The sequence below is a fragment of the Theropithecus gelada genome, chromosome 12 (assembly GCF_003255815.1).
Source record: "Theropithecus gelada isolate Dixy chromosome 12, Tgel_1.0, whole genome shotgun sequence".
Lineage (NCBI taxonomy): Eukaryota > Metazoa > Chordata > Mammalia > Primates > Cercopithecidae > Theropithecus > Theropithecus gelada.
This window is the reverse complement of record NC_037680.1, coordinates 76,919,430-76,941,190: the sequence shown is the minus strand read 5'-3', so window position 1 is coordinate 76,941,190 and position 21,761 is coordinate 76,919,430. Positions and strand designations below refer to the sequence as shown.

General features: G+C 39.8%; 1 protein-coding gene across 4 annotated transcripts; it reads left to right on the top strand.

Moving 5' to 3' along the window:
- The first annotated feature begins 217 nt into the window (after nt 1–217).
- KCTD18 (potassium channel tetramerization domain containing 18) lies at nt 218–19,454 on the top strand. 4 transcript variants are annotated; one of them, XM_025405035.1, is made up of 7 exons: nt 218–301; nt 3,193–3,427; nt 5,315–5,504; nt 8,011–8,204; nt 9,254–9,348; nt 15,112–15,214; nt 17,783–19,454. In XM_025405035.1, the coding sequence occupies exons 5-7, from the start codon at nt 9,315–9,317 to the stop codon at nt 18,297–18,299; spliced, it is 654 nt and encodes a 217-aa protein (XP_025260820.1). In that variant the 5' UTR covers nt 218–301; nt 3,193–3,427; nt 5,315–5,504; nt 8,011–8,204; nt 9,254–9,314; the 3' UTR covers nt 18,300–19,454. The 4 variants fall into 4 exon arrangements, with proteins under 4 accessions (XP_025260820.1, XP_025260817.1, XP_025260819.1 ...); XM_025405032.1 differs by having other exon boundaries at nt 5,315–5,526; XM_025405034.1 differs by having other exon boundaries at nt 218–690.
- The last annotated feature ends 2,307 nt before the right edge of the window (nt 19,455–21,761 follow it).

The following is a 21,761-nucleotide window of genomic DNA, read 5'->3' as shown; positions in this document are numbered from 1 at the left end:
AAGAAAATCACTGCAGCTACTGAGATGAGAACGGATTGGAGAGGTATGAGCTGGAACACAGTCTGCGGTGTTATTGTAACCAAGTCTTGAGAGGGACAGACCAGTCTGGGGGCGTGGCGTGCCCGGGGCGTGGCCTCCCTCCCTCCCGGACCAGCCGCCGCCGCCGCCGCAGAGCCGGGCCGCACGGGGGCGCCGCTGGCACCGCTCTGCTTACTGAGTTGCCGAGCAGCGGAGAAGGCGTTCACTTCCGCGTCCGCCCAGCAGCGTCAGGCGGCCACGCCGAGGGTCTGGCGGGCCGCAGGTCAGTCTGGGAAGCTGCCGACCCGGCCCACCCTGCCGGTGCGGAAGAGCCGGGCGCGGGATGGGCCGCGGGCCCGGAAGGCGGCGGGGCGCCCTGAGGAAGGGCCCGGGCCGCGCTGGTAACGCGCGCGTCCCAGGCTGCAGGCTCGGTCTTCGGGCCGATTTGGGGGTCTCCAGGCCGCAGAAGACCGTGACGGGGCTTTCTGGCTTCCCAGCTCCTCCCGGCTCTTCCCGCTTCGGAAGAGGAGTGTGAGCCCCTTGAGCGATGTTTCTCAAAGTGGGGTTCGCGGGCAGATCCCCAAATCTTTCTGAGGCAGACTTTCTGAGGAGCTCTGTGCTGTGGCCTGAGTGTCTTCGTTTTCCCAAGCGTCCCTGATGGTTTTGATGCAGGTGATCATAGGACCGCACTCTGGGGGACATTGTCCCCGAGGGCTGGACACTTTCCACATAGCAGGGAGCCTAACTGGGTGCTTTTGAGGATGGGGCCTGCGGAGTACACCCCTGGTGTGGCCTTGGAATGGTGATGTTCTTTTCCTTAGGAGAGACTGCCTGGGGTTTGGGTAGGAGGAGTAGCTCTTAAATCCTGGGGATCGGGTGCTGCTGTGTTATTGTAACCAAGTCTTGAGATGGACAGATGCTTAGAGAGTGAAAGGGCTGGGTCAGGAGCCATAGGGGGGAAACAGTGCTGGAGGAGCCGGCGTGGGATGAAGCAGGAGGAACTTGGGGTCCCTTCTGCCGATCTGGATTGGGACTGGCCCCACAACCTACTAGCAGTCAGCCCTTGTGTGGCCCCTGTACACATCTCTCTCTTTTTTTACCCCAGGGTCCTCATCTGTCAACAGGGACGGTAGTTCCCATCCAACAGAGTTTTTGTGTGAATTAGGTAATGTGTGTCAAGTGTCTCTTACAATGACTGACACATCATAAGCATTCAGTAAATGGGAGTTACTAAGATGACACAGGCCCTGGCTTCCTTGGCCTACAGACCAAAAAGTAGGGATTAAACAAGTGGGGTAAAATGTGGACAGACACACAAAGTGTATTTGTAGAACTGTGCAAGGATTCAAACTTGGGGGTCAGAAGGATATGTGGGACAGTCATCCAAGAAATTAGGTTTGCTGAGGGCCTTGAAGAATAGATAGGATTCCAGGGAGCTAGTAATGAGGCAGAGGGAACTAGTTCCATCCCATGCCTCAGAGGTGGCTCTCACACATGGATCTTTGGAGTGCTGCTCCTGGGACTTCTAGGCAGTGCAAGATGTCACATCCATAAGTGGTTTTGGAAGGCTGGACCTTTGGCCCATAATGGTTTCTGTTGCTGAACGTGTTCTACACACATGGTCTTCCTTAGATTTTAATGGTCTCCTTCCATTTTATTGGAGACTGGCTGGCATCTACAAAACGATCTTAGTTGGTCACTGAAAGTGAATTGACATGGATGTAGTTGAGCCTTTTGGCAGCCATTTTAAACTTGCTATGAAATGTGTGGATACTGCAGATTCTCAATATTGGGAGTACCTTTCTCATCACAGTATTGTTCTAGGTGAGAAAACACCACAGTGTCACCTGTGGTTCTGTGATCTCCAGAATAGATTAAAAAATCCAACCCTTAAACCTTCCCTGGGCCAGGCGCAGTGGCTCACACCTGTAATCTCAGCACTTTGGAAGGCTGAGGTGGGTGGATCACCTGAGGTCAGGAGTTCGAGACCAGACTGACCAACATGGTGAAACGCCATCTCTACTAAAATTATAAAAATTAGCCGGGCATAATGGTGTGCACCTGTAGTCCCAGCTACTCAGGAGGCTGAGGCAGGAGAATCTCTTGAACCCGGGAGTGAGCCAAGATTGCACTACTGTACTCCACCCTGGTCTACAGAGCAAGACTGCATCTCAACAAACAAACAAACAAAACCAAAAACTTCCCTAAAGCTTCATCCATTTCACAGTGAAGAAGCTGGATGATTTGGATATGTTATTTGTAGTTCTAGACTAGTCTGCCTACTGGTATATGTAGAATTCTCATCTCAGGCTGGGTGTGGTGGCTCATGCCTGTAATCTCAGCACTTTGGAAGGCCAAGACAGGAAGATTGCTTGAGCCCAGAAGTTCAAGACTAGCCTGGGCAACACAGTGAGACCTTGTCTCATTAAAAAAAATTTTTTTTAATTAAAAGAACTCTAATCTCAATTGATAAATTATATATTCCTTAGTTACCTAAGAATTACAGTTATCATTGTTAATAATTCCTGCTCCTTTATTTCCTTACGTTTCCAGAGTCAGTATCAAGTCCCTCAGTAGACACTTTATGGTTAAATTTATATCATTATGCATAATATTTATAATTTATTGAATAGTTACTGTGAGCCAGAACTGTTCTAAATGCTCTTTTGCTGTTTTATATGTTCTTTTAATTATTCCTCTGATAGTCCTTTGAGGTAGGCATCATCACTGCCTCCATTTTATAGAAGAGGAAGATAAGTAATTTGCCCAAGATTCTAGAGCTGGTGAGGGGAAGAGCCTAGCAGCTCAATTCCATGCTGTCCACTGATCTCTGCAGTCTAGAGGCTCCCTCAGACTTACCATGGTTAAAAAGATATGTGAATACTGAAGATCATAAGCAGGCCTCACTTTGTTTGCCGTGTGACAGAGAGGGCATTACCATGTTTAAACAGTCATTTCAACAGCGATGATTGCGTTGTTAGTCGTTTATTATATTTTACAAACCCTCTGAGCCAACACTTTCCAACTTCTTAGCATATCTCGAAATTCTCTTATATTATATAAAATCCTTCAATTCAATATTGCCAGTACTGAGGAATTTATTTTCAGTCATGTTTTATTATCTATTTCGTGTCTTGTTGTAAATGGCAGGGATGACTGTCCTTTGTTTTACAGAGGGAGACGGAGACATCATTGTTTTGAAGTTTCTGAAAGTGTTGGGAGGCAAAAATTGAGGTGCCTGGGGGAGAAATGGAAGGCCACAAGGCAGGAGAAGAGGTGCTAGATGTTCTCCGACTGAATGTGGGTGGCTGTATTTACACAGCCCGGCGGGAGTCCTTGTGCCGCTTCAAAGACTCCATGTTGGCATCTATGTTCAGTGGTCGCTTTCCTCTAAAAACAGATGAGTCAGGTAAATGTCTAAAGTCTGAAAGCATGATCTGAATATTTATTAACACAAGAGCCCAGTTTAAATTCCCTTTGATTTTCCTAATTACAACGAAATGTACTAGATGAATATACTAATTACTGAGATCATTAGGACTCTATGGAGATTCATTAAGTACATGGAGAAATTAAATACTTTTTCTGAAAATCTGTGATCATATTGTTAAAAGCTGACAAAGAAGTAAGAGTTCATAAAGGCTGGTCATAACCTAATTACGGGGATTAACTATATTTTGAAACGTGTTACTTTCATGCAGCTTTGAGTGATGATATTGACAGTGATTAAATAGATTTGCTTCTCTCTGTGTTCTTCAAGTTAGAAAATGTGTTTGTCTGGAGAAAGCAGCTGCCCTTATTGCTAGCAGAGCAGCCATCATCATTGCAGAATTAGTGTTGGGCTCGCCACCTAGCCTAGCTGTGTAGTCTTGTTGTGTGGCCGATGTGCATGGCTGAGAAAAAGTCTGTGCAGTGATACCGTCAGGTCTAAGGAGCAGTGGACTGAAAACTGGGTTTCAGAAGAAACTGTAAATCACACAGGTAGGGTTCTGGGACTGCTCTCTGCTTCCAGTGCTCTGGGACTCACTGAACCTACTACTGGTTGTAAAGAAACTTCATCAATACAAATGAGGTTTTTTGCACTGCGTATGAGCCCCAGACCCACTCTTGGTTCTGTGTTAGAGGAGAACGATTGAGGAGTTTTGAACATAAGGGGCTGTTCTACTGTTAATAACCTGGTGTTAGGAGATTGCTTTGCTGGTTAAACGGCAGTTGAAAGACTGGGGGGAAAAAGTCACCAGTGGCTGGTGCCCAGGGCTTGGTATCTACCTGCGCAGAAAGGTTGTTGGGGCAAAGATGGTAAGCAGGGATTGAATTTTCTTCTTTGCCCCTAAATTTTATCTTCTTAATCCCTTCCTCATGCAGAGGTTTTCCTTTTCTTTTCTTTTCTTTTTTAATTCTGCTAAATTATCTAAGAAAAATATTTTATTATAAAGTAGTACCAGCATAGCGTTTCTTCTTTTTTAAAGTTTGGGTTCTCATAGTACAAAAGGACTAACCCAGTGATTCCAATCATCTGGCATGCGTGGAGCGAGGAACCCCGGGTTTGTAGTGTTGCTGACAGGCAAACACTGGACATAGTGATGAGCACCCCACATGCTCTTTTAGTGAGCATCTCCATATACCTGTTCTAGTCCAGCTGAGATAAGGTTGGGGTAAACTTCTGTTTCTACCAGCAGTGTGGGGTGCCCTTAGCTTTTGCAGTGGCCATTGTGGGAATATAGTCATTGCATCCAAAGTTCTAAATGGATCTCGGAATATCTTTTCCCATATGGTAGTGAGAATGCAAAGGTCCACCACTGACTCATTCAGTTTCTTTGTGTACAAGTTAGAAAAGGGTGCCCTTTTATCCCGGAAGATGCAGTTCCATGCCAGGGTGCATGGCTTGGTGGGCAGAGTGTGGGTTTGGTTTTAGCCTCTCTTGGCCGCTTGGCCTAGCATGATATATATAGTACACCAATACAAGCAAACATGGCAACCCTGGTGATACATGTTTGCATTCAAACTTATGTGCAATATTATAGAACTACAGGTGATTTTCCCACACAACTCATTCAGATTCTGTTTTACAATATCACCTATTTGTGAGCAGAGGGTTGCTGGTATATCATATTTGGTGTTTGAATAACCAAAAGTCTAGCTTAGATTACATAAACCTATTTGAACACTAGATGTTAACTTTCATGTGAGAAAGAAACATTTATAACTGTAGAGGTCCGCAGACCTAGTTTGATTTGTTGAAATCTTATTGATTGACAGAATCTCTACAATCGTTTTTGAACTGAATGTTTTCTAGGGGCTTGTGTTATTGACCGTGATGGACGTCTGTTTAAATACCTTTTGGATTACCTTCATGGAGAAGTTCAGATTCCCACAGATGAGCAAACCCGCATCGCCCTACAGGAAGAGGCTGATTACTTTGGCATCCCTTATCCCTACAGCCTGTCTGACCATTTGGCCAATGAAATGGAGACATATTCTTTAAGGTCAAATATAGAACTTAAAAAGGTCTTGGCATTTTTTTTTAAGTTTTTGAATATATATATTTATGATGCACAAAGCAATATGTACTATTTTGCTTAGCCTGTGTTTTCACATTAACCAAACAGGATAGTTTTTATACGCTTTGAAGACATGTTTCTTTACTACTACTTCTCATTTTTTAAGGCCAAAGTTCTTGGAAAGTGTATTGCCACTCAAAAGTTGATTCAGTTTATAAAACCCTCATTGAAGATTTAGCACTTTTTGATGGCTTTTTTATAGAACTCAGGAAATTCTTTTTAAATTAAGAAAAATACTATACTATGTGAGGGCATAGTGGTATTATTTTATTTACTAAAATGATTTTTGAAAAGAATGATCCTGATAAATAATAAAGCATCTTACTTGATTTAGTAAGTGTAGTAGTTTTTTACTAATTTAAAACATTAGTTTGGCTAATTCACTTTGAGATCAGTAAATCTCTTTTTAAGATGCTTCTATTTTAAATTACATTTTAAAGATCTTTACGTGATTTGAAAATCCTAAGTACCTGTTTTTGTCTCATTGAAAGTATTATATGTGTTATTAATTAGCACTTTTGAGCATCTAAGAAAAATATTTTTTCTTAGAAAATTGTTAATAGTGAAAACTGATCTGAACTGGTTTGAGTTCTTTGATCTGGATGTCAGTGTTTAGGAAGAAAGCTGATGGGTGGTTGGTTATTAGGAGTGCAGCATGAAGAGAAAGTTGGTTTGGTTCCAGATCCCCTTTAGGAATTTGCATAGTTATATGGGTTCTGCTACTGAAGTTATTCATGAACTATATTTTCAAACAGTAGTCTTTCCCTGCTGTTGCCACATCTGCAGAATGAGGCCTGACTAGAAGGTTGGGAGGGTTAATGCTCATCTTCAGAAGTCTCAGCTCCATCGTCTTTTATTCCTGGTTTTTATTCAAAAAGGACCCAGCATGCCCACATTCATGCTGTCAGCCAACACATGTTTATTTCAAGTGCCTGTGACATGTTTGGCACTGTACAAGGGGCTGTGTGGAACACCAAGAAATACAACATGCTGTTCTTTGCCCTTGAAGTTTATAGTATAGTTGGGAATTCTTGTAGATGTATGTGTAAGTAAAATTCCAAACTAGTACAGGAGTTAGATAGCAATATTAAATGAAAGTGCAAGACATGGTAGGGCCTCATTTTCATTCACTGAGTCAGTGAATACTAGGCATCTCCTTTGTGTCAGGCACTATTCCAGACACTTGGGATATAACAGTGAACACAACAAAGTACCTGTCCAGAGTACTGACAGCAGTAAAGCTGTTCCTCCCAGGGAAAGCCCTGGCAGCTTCACAGGGTGAAACCCTTCTGCTCTGTGCCCTGGAGCACCGTGTGGTCTCACTGGTGGCGCTTCTTTTTTTTTTTTTTTCTGTGAGATGGAGTTTCGCTCTTGTTGCCCAGGCTGGAGTGCCATTGTGTGATCTTGGCTCACCACAACCTCCGCCTCCCGGGTTCAAGCGATTCTCCTGCCTCAGCCTCCCGAGTAGCTGGGATTACAGGCATGCGCCACCACGCCCAGCTAATTTTGAATTTTTAGTAGAGACAGGGTTTCTCCATGTTGGTCAGGCCGGTCTCAAACTGCCAACCTCAGGTGATCTGCCTGCCTCGGCCTCCCCAGGTGCTGGGGTTACAGGCGTGAGCCACCACACCCAGTCCTGGTGGCACTTCTTACACAGGGTGCTGGCAGCTTGTTCAGTGTCTGTCTTCTGCATTAGCTATAAACTCTAGGAGAGCTGGGACCCTGTCTCACCATTGTTCATCGTTAATATCTTCAGGACCTTAGAGCTCAGCACAGAGCAGGAACTTAATATTCAAATGAATGAATGAATAGGTGGATAAGTGCCAAATGAGTTCAGGCAGCATATATTGAGTTTAGATATTGAGTTTATATATTCATATCTTTCAGTGTAAAAGAAAAATCAATCTGGTTAGTCCATGATTAGAATTTGGAGCTAAAAGTAGGGACCAACTATTGGGTTAGTCAGTAGAAGGTAAATGGAAGATTGTGTCAAATGGGAAATTTTGGGGAAATTACTCTAAAGGGAAAAGAAAAAGGTCTACATTTTAGTTATTATACGAAGATTTCAAAATTAAAAGTGATGTTGGCAGTGGAGGAATGATCTCATAAAGATTATAAAATTAAAAGTGATGTTGGCAGACTAAAGGAGTAAGAAATAAAATGGAATTTCCATGTGGAAAAGGATTCTGTAGATGAAAAGGTGTTCGGTTTTTGGGTGGTACTTTTTGGGATTGTCCTTCCCGCCCCGCTTTAATTCAAAAAAATGTGTGTTTGATTTTCAAAGGTGTAAAGACTAAGCTGAAATTTATAATCTTTTTATTTCCCTTATGACCAGCTAGAATTTCAGCTTTTATATGAAAGTAATGGAGCATATTCATTTTTATTTTACTCTAGAATTAAATTCAAATTTTGTATATACTTTTTGCTTCAGGCTTTAACAGACTTCTGTGATTCATATGGCTTAGTCTGCAATAAACCAACCGTTTGGGTTCTCCACTATCTTAACACATCTGGTGCAAGCTGTGAGAGTAGAATTATTGGTGTATATGCCACAAAAACTGATGGAACAGACGCTATTGATAAGCAGCTGGGAGGAAGAATTCACAGCAAAAGCATTTTTAAAAGGTATGTCCAAATTTAAATGTGAAAAAGAACAAAATAAAGTCTTGGTCTCTTCTAAGAGGTGTTTCTGAATGAAATGTACTTGACTAGAAAAGACCATTAACACCTCTCAGGAGACAGAGTGAGCCATCTTAGCAGTTGAGATAGGCCTGCTTCATGAGGAAATTATAATTAAGATCATTTCACATACAGTATGGATAAGCTGCAGGCCAGCTGCATGATCTAATGCAGTGGTTCTCAATTGGGAGTCTGCTTCAGAATCCCCTACCCCAAGAGGCTTAAAAAGAAAAGAAGAGAAAGAAAAAAGAAAAGCCACATGCCCGGCATCTTCCTAGACCATAGAAGCATTGGCAGAAGAAGTCAGCAGGCCTATTGAGTGACCCAGGGCCAGCCTGCCTTGGTATCTTCTTCTGAGAAATGACGAAGCACTTCCCTGGTCCCTTCCAGCTTTAGAAGTTTATGACTTGAACATGTTAAATTCTTAAGAGTTATTACTTAACATTTTTCCTGTAATCTTATTTACACTGGTTAATTCACTTAGCAATTTTTAAAAAAATTCTCTGGCAGGTGGGATTGGGTCGACTATTAGTGACTAATGCAGGATCATATAAGCTTGCCTTTTTAGATGATTAAATATGTCATCAGTTTCTGAATTCTTTACAGATAGGGATGCTTCTATGTAAGATATGTAAGTGTCTGGCATAATGCTGGTCAAAGGTGAGTAATTTCTAAGTTCATTGGAGTTTACTGATTTTTCTAAAAAACTTGATATTAAAGATGTGTTGATTTGTCTACATGGTGTATATTGTAGAATTAATAAAATACTCTACTATGGTAAAAAGAGATCAAAATGTAGGTTAGTATATTATATAATGTGTACATGTATATCTATGTAAGCATATGTATACTTAAGGATCACAGAACAACTACTGAGTGCCTACGTATTTTTTCCCTTAATTAACAAGCTCTTATTAAATGTATATTAGCTGTATGTATATATATACATCCATACCTAGGTAGTATATTTTCATTATTTTTTGCAATATTTCTAGAGAGGCGGGAAATAATGTTCAGTACATTTGGAGCTATTATTCAGTAGCAGAGTTGAAGAAAATGATGGATGCCTTTGATGCTTGGGAAGGAAAAGGTACAGTGCAATTTTATTTCATGGAAGCAGGTGGACTTTTTACAAAGAAAAAAAAAGACAAAGTAAACTCAAATACTGCATTTCTTTGTTTTAGAAAGTATTCTTTTGAGTGTGTCAATGTATTTGTCATCTCATGGTAACACTGAGGCAGTTTACTTACAAATCTTTAAATCCCATGAGTTGCTAGGTATTATTAATAGTTTATAATTCAGTAACTTTAAGTATGCTTCTGTTAGCTAGGCTTATTTAATTTAATTAAGAGTTCATTTAGTACCTACTGTGCATTGGAAAAATACTTCAAATTAAGCATAAAATATGTAATCAAGGAAAGGGAGAGAAAATAATGCTGGGGAGGATATCTAAAGAGCCCTTATAAAGTAATTACAATAATCTTGAAATGTACACTTTGAAAACTCATCATTTTTCTCAAACTACAGAGTGAGAGTTGGTAATAATAATGCTGTTTTATATCTCCGATAAGTAGTTTACATTCAGTATCTCTTAGTCCTAACACAATCCTGTACACCAGTTACCGTTCCTATTTTATAGATGAGGAAACTGAGTCTCAGAAGGGCTTTGACACTTTCATAAGGATCACAGAAGGGTTACATGTTCTGTTCTATGCCTAAGCATTTTTTTTCTTAATTAACAACCGTGTATAGGTGCAAAGTATCGTAACAAGTCCTAAAATTGGATCCAAAGATAAATAAGACATATTCCATCCTCAGATAATCCTAAAAGCTAATAAAGACTGACTGCCAGTCACATAATGAGTAAAAAAACTGGGCCTGGTGTCATGTACCTATTGTCCCAGCTACTCAGGAGGCTGAGGCAGGAGGATTGCCTGAGCCCAGGAGTTTGAAGGTGCAGTGAGCTATAATCACACCACTCCAGCCTGGGTGACAGAGCAAGACATAAAAGGAGAGGAAGAAGCTTTTAAAAACTGCATTGGCTGGGTGCAGTAGCTCATGCCTATAATCCCAGCACTTTGAGAGGCCAAGGCAGGTGGATCACCTGAGGTCAGGAGTTTGAGACCAGCATCACCAACATGGCGTAACCCTGTCTCTACTAAATACAAAAAATTAGCTGGGCATGGTGGCGCATGCCTGTGATCCCAGCTATTGAGACGCTGAGGTGGGAAAATGGCTTGAACCCGGGAGGCGGAGGTTGCAGTAAGCCGAGATTGTACCATTGCACTCCAGCCTGGGCAACAAGAACGAAACTCCGTCTCGAAAACAAAACGAAACAAAAACTGTATCAGCTGTTCTTCCTTCAGGTGTCGTGCTAGCTCCAGTCCTTCTTCCTTTCCTCAACTTTGCCCCCCTCACTTTCCTTCCTTTTTCCTTCCCAGTCATACCCCTTGAGCAGGCAGGATGACATCTTTCAGCTTTCTATTTTATATTTAATTTACTTTGAGACACTTATGCTTAAGTTGGAGAACAAACTCCATGGTGTTCTCTATGTCTCTGTTTGTGCCTCTGGACTGGCAAGATGTCCAGGAGCCCACTGACTTAGAAAGCTGAAGGAGGGCTGGGCATGGTGACTCATGCCTGTAATCCCAGCACTTTGGGAGGCCAAGGCAGGCAGATCGTGAGGTCAAGAGATTGAGACCATCCTGGTCAACATGGTGAAACCCCATCTTTACTAAAAATACAAAAATTAGCTGGGCGTGGTGGCACGTGCCTGTATTCCCAGGTACTCAGGAGGCTGAGGCAGGAGAATCGCTTGAACCCAGGAGGTGGAGGTTGCAGTGAGCCGAGATCGCATCACTGCACTCCAGCCTGGAGACCGAGTGAGACTCCAATCTCAAAAAAAAAAAAAAAAAAGTTTGAAGCAGAAAACTGGGATCAATACCTTTTAAAAAGCATGCGACCGATTTTATCCATTTTGCAAGCACGTGATGAGGCATCATTGTGATTTAGCAAAGTTCTGGAAGGCCTGTGAAAATCCATAAGATAGGAAACAGAAATTAGAGAAAAAAATATTGGAAAGGAGAAGAAGAGTCATTGTTATTTGTAGATAATGCCTTTTTAGAAAACCCCAAGGAATCAGCTGAAAATATTGTAAGTGCTAAATTTAGTAGGCTAAACTAGCTGGATACAATATCAGTATACATGGATCAGCAGCTTACCTATGATAAATCAATTAAAAATTATAAGGGAAACTCCCATTCACTATAGCAATAAGCGAAATGTAAAATAACTAGGACTGTCCTCGGGACTGACTACCCAAGAAATGCTTAGGTCTTTTCTGAAGAAAACTGCTAAAATGTATTTATCCATTCATAAAAAAGAAGACATGGAGATAATGGTGAGACATACCATGATCCTGAGTGGGAAATCTGAATATTATAAAGATGTCAGTTCTTCTCAGATTAAATTATAGGTCTATCAAAATATCAATGGAACTCTTTTGGAATCTTGAAGAAATGATTCTAAAATTCCTCTGAAAGAATAAATAGGTAAAGTAGCCAATAACATTTTGGGGAGTAGAAGTAATTAGGGGGATGAGTCTAGCTCTGTTTGATAGTAAAACATGCTACAGACCTATAATAATAAAAAGCATGTGCCTCTGATATAAGAATAGAGCAGAGATCAAGGGTAAACACCAGTAAAATTAGTAAAAGTACTATGTGGTAAAAAAGCATTAGATATCAATATTTTAATAAATAGTTGAGAAATATGCTTGGGAGGAAAAACAAAACTGTAACCTCATTATTTATCAAAATAGTCTCAGATGGATTTATGAAAGAAAAAAGAAAATGTAAGCAAATAATTGTTTTCTTAATAGGGAAAGAAATTAAAAGCTCAAAAATCACAAAGACAAAGATTAATAAAGTTAGTTGCATAACATTTAAAGTATTAGGAACTTTAAAACAAAAAAATGCTGGACATGTTGGCTCACACTTAAAATCCCAGCACTTTGGGAGGTCGTGGCAGGAGGGTCACTTGTGGCCAGGAGTTTGAGGCTACAGTGAGCTATGATAGTGCCACTGTACTCCAGGCTATGTGACATAGCAAGACCCTGCCTCTTAACCCATTTATTCCTGAGGTTGCAATGTTTTGAATTTTTGCAATCGGACCTTGGCGATGACCTTGGGCATTAGGATATAAGTAACTCCCACATGCTTAGTGTTCCAGTAATGGAACACTAGGCATAAATGTTAAACACAAAACAAAACAAAAAGCAAGAAACATTAAAAATTATAAATAAAATTTAAAGACTAATAAAAAACAAGGATAAATAATGTTGCATTAACTGGACAAAGTATATCCTTAATAGAGAGAAGGTTTATTAAAATTGATTAGAAAGGCAGCCACTACTACAAAAAAAAAAAAAATTACAAGGTTCATGACCATAAAATTCCCAGAAAAAGAAATAAACATGTAGCAGGAGGTTCAACTTCATTCCTTTTCAATGAAATATACATTTAATAAAAGCTATTTTTATATACCAGATGAGTAAACATCTCTCATTAATTCCTGGTAGGAGTAAAAATTGATGTAACTTTTGGAAAGTAAGTTGTTAGGTCACATCAGTAGCATCAAAATTGTTTATATTCTTTGACCCAGTAATTTTACTTCTTGGAATCTATCTTATCTATGTTAAGGACATAAATGCAGACAAAGGCTTAGGAACAGAAATGTTCTCTGGCATGTTTCATAATAGGGACAAAATGAAAACACTTTAAGTGTCTAATGATTGAAGGTTAAATATATTTTGGCACATCCACAGAATGGAATATAATAAAGCTATTAAAGTTATTTTAAATAACTTTTTACATAGATGAATGCCCATGATAAGAAATGATAAAAAGCAGGAAATAAATGTAAAGTATATCATATGAGTAGAAAAAAGACTGGCATGAAACATATTAGTCTGTCCTGAGCCAATGATTCCTGGTCTTCTGATTAGGAGTGACTTTGATTCCCTTATATATGCTTCTCTATATTTTCCAGGTTTTGTACAAGGGATGTGAATTACTTTATAGGCAGGAAAAAAAAGAAAGTTTTTAAACACATTGTGGTGTGTATCCATACAGTGGAATAGTACTCACCAATAAAAGAAATGATCATTGCTGCATTCAGCAACACGGATGAATCTTAAAGCATCATGCTAAAGAAGCCAGACACAAAAGGTTGCATTTTGTATGATCCCATTTATATGACATTTCAGAAAAGGCAGAACTAAGGATGGAGGGGACATTGATTGCTAAGGGGTATGAGGAAACTTTTTGGGGTGATAGAAGTGGTCTACATCTTGATTATGACTATGGGTACATAACTATATCCATTTGTCAAAACTCATTGGAATGTGTACTGAAAAGGATGAATTTTATTTTATGTAAATTATATCTTAATAAATCTGACTTTTAAAAAAAGCAAACTTAATGGACCAGATTTCAGAATGTTTTTATAGTATGTGTAGGTTTTGGAGTGTGATCAAGTGGTTCCAGAAAGTTAATTGTTTTAAAATGAGGATCATAGAGTTATTTGAGTATCAGATATGTCTGTTATTATAATGATTTATATGCCCAGCTTGCTAAATTGTTATTGTTACCAGAACTTTAATAAGAAGACAACACCAGATCCATTATTGGGACTTAGATTACTCCAAGCAATTTTCATTCAACATAATTGTTTGAGCTTTTTTCATGTGAATATATTTATGCTGCTTTTAAAAAAAAATTGAGATGGAAATTCACATAACAGAATTAATTAAAGCATACATTTCATTGGTATTTACTACATTCACAATCATTACCTCTATCCAGTTTTAAACATTTCATCACCCCAAGAGGAACCCCCTAAGTGGTCACTCCCCACTCCACTGTCTCCCACAGACCCTAGCAACCAGCAGTCTGCTTTCTGTCTCAATGGATTTACCTACTCTTGATATCTCTACAAATGGAACAATACGATATGTGACCTATTATGTTTGGTGTTTTTCACTTAGCATAATGTTTTCGAGGCTTCAAGAATACATGTTTTAGCTTTTAATAAAAAACATAACACATTTAAAAATTAAAATGAATTTGAATGGCATTTTTGCCTAACTCACTAGCTCAGATTCTTGTTGGAAATTGTGGTTATTGGGTGGTGATATCTCATATTTGTACAGTGCTTGTCATTTTCAGAGTAGTTCACAGAGTTCCCCTGATTTGATGTCACAGCAACCCAGTGAAGTAGTCAGGGCAAGTGTTACAACCCACCGCCTATACAATACTTACACTACTCCCTACGACTGTGACTGGGAATAAAGGTACTTGACAGTTTTTGAGTGCTTAGTCCGTGCTGGACCCTGTTCTAAGCACTTTGCATTTATTAACTCATTTAATCCTCACAATGGTCCTTCAAGGTACATAATCTTAATTGTCATCATTTCATAGCTGAGAAAATTCAGGCACAGAAAAGTAACTTTCCCAAGGTGACATGACTAGTGAGTGAGAGATGGAGATTTAGACCCACACAGGTTTTGCTGGAGCCTGAGCCCTCACTCTCAGCTGCCCTGAGTGTGCATAATAACCTGCTGAATCTTCTCAGCTAATCGGTGGCAAAGCTGGTGGCCCGCTCTTCCTGACCCAGGTCGTGAGCTGCGTTGCTCCCTGGCCCTAGCTCCTCGTGTGAGCGCTTCCTGTTCATGTTGTGCATACCTCCCTTTGCCAAATGGGAGGCATGAACCTCAGACTCTGGCAGGTCTCAGTGTTGCTCAGCATTTTGCAGTGGATGGTAGCTGTCTTAATTATCTCTTTTTACCTTCCAGGTGTTAGCTACTGGCGGGTGCCTCATGAGCTGATAGAGTGTTGGACTCTAGAAGAACGGCCTTTACTTGGAAGCCTGCGTCACATGGCTCCAATTCGAAAGAGGTTATCTATGCTGTGTTGATTATTTGTTTTGTTTTTTAATCGCTGACATTTTTACTGCCTTTGTGAAGGGGAAATGAATAATAATTCTTGACCTTACTAAGCTTATTAATCACCTATTTGAATATTGTGTCTTACCATCAAAATATAGATCTTGGTAAATATGAAGTTACCAAAACAATGTAAAAAGTGGGAATAATTCTTTGTAACTGCATGTGTAACATGTTCTTATTGAGAGACTGTGATTCTAAAAATGCTAGTGGACACAGTGGGAATGCTGTGGTAAATATTTTTGCCCCACAGAAGTGAAATCCCAGGCTTTATTGACAATAGTAAAAAAAAAAAAATCTATTTAGACTTAATGCTTGAAATTTCTTGTGGCTTATTCTGAGTTCCTTTCTGTTTCCTATTGCCACAAATAGCACTTTTATTTAATGGTATTTTCCTGTGTTCCATGAAATTATTAGCATTAAATTCACTCCACAGCTGTCTTTCACTGTGTTTTAAATACATTTAAAATCACTTTTTTTTTTTTTTTTTTTTTTTTTACAGTGCCTGGGTTTTATTCATGGCCTTCAGATGTTCTGATTTCTTGATCACATGTTCTACAATTTAATTGAATACCCCTATGGAATTTCAGACTACTTTCTTACGTTTGCCCTCTGGGTCTTTCACTGAAATGCAGAGATGCTTATTCAGTTTTTAGAACTTAACCATCACTTGTCAAAACAGATCTTATTTCTTAAAAGCCGTAATTTTATTATCATTTATTTTGCCTTTTGAGCCTACAATTAGCAAATATATTTTGAGTCAAGAGCAGTGGTTCTCAACTAGGGGTGATTTTGCCTCCCAGAGGATATTTGACAATGTTTGGCAACATTTTTAGTTGACACACTGTGGGGTGGGAGTTGCTACTGGCATTTGGAGGGTGGAGGCCAAGGATGCTGCTAAACATCCATCCTACAGTGCATAGGGCGGCCCCCAGAACAAAGAATGATGTGACCAAAATGGTAATAGTGCTGAGGCTGAGAAACCTCAGTGTGGAGTCTGGTGGAAGATGTAGACGGAAAACAAAGCAGGCAGGAGTGGTTTACGGAGACCCTCCTCTGTGTTGGTTATCTTTCCTCTACAGGTTTACGAAGCATCATTTTTGATGCATCAACAGGATAACGATGACGATGACTGAGAAGCACTTGTAAGGTCCCAAGGAGCCATCTGGTCACCAGAGAAAATGTTCAGTAGGGATTTAGGGTTGAATATATTATATTTGCATTCTTTGCTACAGATGGCAATTTTCAAATAACCATGTTATTATGATCCCATTTCCAAGAACGGGAGTTCACTAAGTTGTAATCGCCTCTAACAACACACTGATGCTATGCAGACTTGTAAGAGAGCTGTGAGAGGACTGCAGTCACCTTTCATGCTCCGGGTGGTCCTTAGGAAGTGAAGCTGAAGGAGCAGGCAAGGTTTTGACAATGATTGACAGTTTTAAGGTCATTTAAAAAAATGTTCCCCCTGTAGGCTTTTTATAATGAATGGTAAACTCAGTTCTGGAATCTTTGAAGGTTTGTCCATGACTATTCTGGTGTCCCCAAAATGGGTTCCAAAGAATGCAAATTTTACTGACCATCAAAGGTTTCACTATAGAATGATTGGGAAATACAGATATCTTTAGTATAGGCTTTTCATAATCTTTAATATGTTAACATGAATTTTAAAACTTCAGGAGGAGAAAAAGATATGCAGCAGTTTATTAGTTTTGCATTGCTATGAAGGAATATCAGGCTGGGTAATTTATAAAGAAAAGAGGTTTATTTTGACTCATGGTTCTGCAGTCTGTACAAGAAGCTTGGGGCCAGCATGTGCTTCTGGTGAGGTCTCAGGAAGCTTACAGTCATGGCAGAAGGTGAAGGGAAGCAGGTGTGTCGCATGGTGAGAGACAGCAAGAAATGCCAGGCTTTTAAACAGCCAGCTCCCACGTGAACGAATAGAGTGAGAACTCACTCCTTACCATGGGAGAGGGCACGAAGCCATTCCTGAGGAATCCTCCCTCATGACCCAAACACCTCTGCCAGGCTCCACCGCCAACATGGGGGATCACATTTCAACATGAGCTTTGGAGGGGACACGCAGCCAAACTATATCAAGCAATATTTTTAATATTTATTTGATTGTGAAATTTTTTTTTTTCTTTACTAAATCTGTTTAAACTGCAGTTCTGGGAAAAACAATTTGTGATATTTCTAGTTATCCTGTAGGTCACATCATGATACTTGGGAACAGGGTGATATATTGTATAATTCTTATGTAACATGCCAAATTTTAATTTGCCGGTATTAATATTATGTGTGAGTTTACATAATTTGTATTCAAATTGAGACCAATCTTTTGTAAACTTGCTTACTGACCTTGGTGGGAGATGAGAGATGAGGTAGGTGCCCATAAACCTCTTGACTCTTTAATTCTTGACCAAAACCTTTCTGTTAACGCTGAAGGTAAACTTTGGAGATGTTTTCATGAATTACTAAAACTGTACATGTGGAAAATGACATGCTTCTGTATTTCTAGGCGACTGATAACGTTCAATGAAGAGGACGAAGGTGTGAACTGTAAGACTGGTCCTAAGCCAGTTAGATTTTTGGGCCCTTCCACAAGTACCCAAATCAAAGTCAAGAACTCGGCCTCCGTCACGGTGTCTCCAGCCAGTGCCGTCCAGACGTCGGCTGGGGCGACAGCATACAGGTTTCAAAGTGGTAGCCGCAGAAAGGCAGCTCAGCGCTCTGCACCTTCTAGAACCACGGCCCTGGAGGGCACAGGGGCACCTGGGCATCCTCAGGCTTCCCTTGGGGCTGCGAGCGCTGAAAATGGAGGCACGCACTTACCTCCAGCTAAGGTGCTACTTTCCGACAAGAAGCCTACACCCCAGCGGGTGATAAAGCTGAAGAGGACACCGCTGTGCGCCACCACGCCTTCCCTGGCCACCCCCACGGCCGCGAGGCAGGCCAACTCCCTCAAGCCGCTTCCCGGCGACGCTGCCCGGGCCTTGGGAGTGCGGACTGAGAACGGGAAGGACAAGGGAAATTGATGAAAGTGGTGGACTTGAAATTTCCCGTTCATCTCCCAAAGCTTTCAACCCATTTGATGCAAAGAAGTGACACTTTCTTAATGCAGTAAAGGGGAAGCTTAGGTTTATGTTTAGGATTCTATTCCTGGAATTGTGTGAGCCAGGAATGGAGAAGGGGAGACTTTCAGTGGTTAAGGCTCCATTTCTCATTTTCCCAACTTTTAAATGATTATTTGTCTATGGACAGTTTGAATTTCTGGTTTTCAGTTTATTTTTTTAATGATTAATTCGTATTAAGGCAACAAGACAGTACAACAAAATAATCTCTAGAGAGGTCCACTTTGTTGCTGAAGTAAACGTTACTTGTTGCAACCCGAGGATGGGCATAAGATTTGGCCTTCGGTATTCCTGTCTGGCAAAATGGAGGGGGTGATATTAGCGGTTCCCTGTACTATATCACAGCCAAGAGAGATTAGAGAGAGAAAATGTAGATCAAGGTGAGCTGCCTACAAATTACTCTGTCTCCAAAGACAACATGAAAAGAAATGATGGGGAGGAAAAAAACCCACAGATTTAATTCGCACTTTGACTCTCACTTAATTGAACTATTTTCTTTCCTAGATTGGCTTTTCTTACTCTTTTCTGTTAGTAGATTTATTTACAAACATCGCAAGAAGATTTCTTGGGACAAGAATTATATAATACGTCTTTGAAGTAAATTGCTAAAATATCCTATTTTAATTTGAATAGTGAAGTTTTGAAAATACTTTGAAAAAGAGAAGTAAAAGTTTAACTTTTTAACTAAAGTTAGTATTTGTTTTTCAGAAATGACCACTGAAGATTCATTCTGATTATACAATATGATTTTTATGCATAAAATTTCCATATAACTTGAATTTAATATTTTTAAACAGAATATTTTGATTAATCCTCTATTTTTTCATAACTATTCAGTTGTGTGTGTTTATTCTTAAATGTTATGTTTTGTAATTGGATCACATATTTCTACTTTCAGTGAGAGTATGCCTTCACTATGTTAAAAAATAAGCTCATAAAACAGGGTACTTTTTATTCAAATGCTTATCATTGTACTTGCATTGCTTTGAAAGAGTAAAGTAAGTATACTCAAAACATTACCTTTTACAAAATCAAATAAAACTTTTCCATAAAAAGTGGCATTTTCTGTGACTGTACTTTTTAAAGCCGTGGAGCCCTTTAGTAGTTTGAAAACTTATTAGTTTATTTAGGTTATCCGTTTTCACTTACAAAATTGCTTTCTTGTGCAGATAAAGCATGACATAACTAAATCAATTTTGGATAACTAGATAGCTTGCTTACTTTGCTAGAAAAAGTGATTACTTAATTGAAGATCCATGACTGTCCTATGGAATACATAAAATATTCAGTCACTTTTGAAAATGCTATTATAGAGAATCCAGGCATTGTGGAAATCAAAGACCAAGTGAATTTTCACAACTACCAATCTGGACATTATTAGTATTGCTTGATTTAGGACATTTTGAGTTGCTAGACAGGAAACATGTTGATGATTAATCATGGGTGATTCTGTTGACATCCTCCATTTCTTTGCATCAAGTAGTTTAAGGGAAATCCATTCAGCACACTTAGTCTTTGTAAGAGGAGTGACTTTGAATATCTACTGAAGGCCGGGACAGCTGCAGTAGGGAAGGGGAAGATGCACCCTTATGGATATCAGGAGTCAAAGTCAAATTCAGCATGCTCGAGTAACATAAACATTACTTGGGTGTGGTTTCCTGGTGGCTAGCTTCACTTTACATGGAAAAACATTTTTCTTAATACCAGACTGTGCAAATACTAAAAGCGTTGGTAATTCATCATAACCCATTGCTCTTCCTAAAAAAAAAAAAAAATGAAAGCTTTATAAATAGTGATTTGAGAAGTAGGTTTATAAAGTTGGATCAGGAGGCACTTAGAAATACTTAATGATTAGTAGGATATTTAAGTATTGTTCATATATTTTAAAAAAGGTTAGTGACTATACCCTTTCACATAATCTGTGTTGCAAACAGGTTTGCCCTGATTAAAACTGGTTAGTTGTGTCATGGATAGCCTAAGGCTGGCAGTGGGGACCTAATGAAGGATTTGTTTTGTTAATAATGCCTTATGTTAGAATTCAGCACGTATTTTCACATATGTGATTTCATTGCTTTTTACATTTCTTTCAAATTTTTCAAATCTTTTTTTTTATAGTGACAGGGTCTTGCTCTGTCACCCAGGTTAGAATGCAGTGGCACAATCTTGGATTACTGCAGCCTTCAACTCCTGGGCTCAAGCAATCCTCCTACCTCAACCTCCGGAGTAACTCGCTGGGACTACAGGCATGTACTCCATACCCGGCCAATTAAAAAACCTTTTTTTGTAAAGATGAGGTCTCACTATGTTGCCCACGGTACTCTCAAACTCCTGGCCTCAAGCCATCCTCCCACCTTGGTCTCCCAAAGTGTTGAGATTAAAGACAAAGAAAATGAGTTTCAGAAAAGTTAAGGCTACACAATAGGGAGTGTACACATTTTAGCCCCATTATCTGATTTCTGCAGAACCACACTGCATCACTGAAAAGCTAGAGGGAGGAAGTAAAAGTGTGAATTTCCTCAATATTTGAAGTTTTTGAGCAGGAAAATATTAGATTATGTGACTGTCTTCTACTAAACAGGGACTGTTGTTTCTGTCCCTCTAGAGTCTGGTACACAGTAGGCCTTTAATACATTTCTGAACAGTTGAGGGCCACCTCCTATCTCCAAATTATTTTAGAAAATGTATCTGATAGCAATCTTCAGAGGGTATGGAAACTGCTTTTTGACCTTGCAGTTCCCCTCTGTTCCCCTTACTGTCAGGGTAACAAAGGAGGTGCTTTTGAAAATTCCTTGAGACAGTGAATATTGCTAATGACCACAATTACTATTGGTAATGACCATAACAGTTACGTAACTTTTCGCGTTGTTTGAAGTAATTTAGAGACATGCATCATCAGATCCGTGGCTGATGCTTCCTGACTTTCCAGAGAGGAAAGCAGAGGTCTGGCCTCCCTGCTCCTAATTCAGTGCATCTCCCGTGCTGATGTAAGTTCTTTTTCATTCACAGACTGAATCCCATTGCTTCCTTAGCAAGTGCTAACATTAAAAAAAAAATTGTTGATTCACTTTCCAGTCCATGGTTAAATACAGTATAATGACTGACCAGCTATACCTTGACTTTTACAGCAGGAATTAACATACAAGCATGTTCGGCTTTACTTGAGAAATTGTTCATAGAAAACCTTTGATTTAAATGCATTTTGAATGTGCACAAGGCCTGTGGTGGCAAGTTGTTCGGTAAAGGGAAGAATGCCGACATTTATATGAGTATGAGATCACCTTAGATAGGATTATGTTACATCTGCAGGCCCTTTCAATAGCTTTGATCTATATTTGGTAGGATGTTGGTTGGAGACTAAATAGAAAG

Bases quoted from the DNA above. Each gene is read 5' to 3' on its own strand.
- KCTD18 (XM_025405032.1), top strand. From the start codon at position 3,268: ATGGAAGGCCACAAGGCAGGAGAAGAGGTGCTAGATGTTCTCCGACTG. The intron at 3,428-5,314 runs GTAAATGTCTAA...AATGTTTTCTAG, and splicing joins TCTAAAAACAGATGAGTCAG to GGGCTTGTGTTATTGACCGT. The intron at 8,205-9,253 runs GTATGTCCAAAT...CAATATTTCTAG, and splicing joins AGCAAAAGCATTTTTAAAAG to AGAGGCGGGAAATAATGTTC.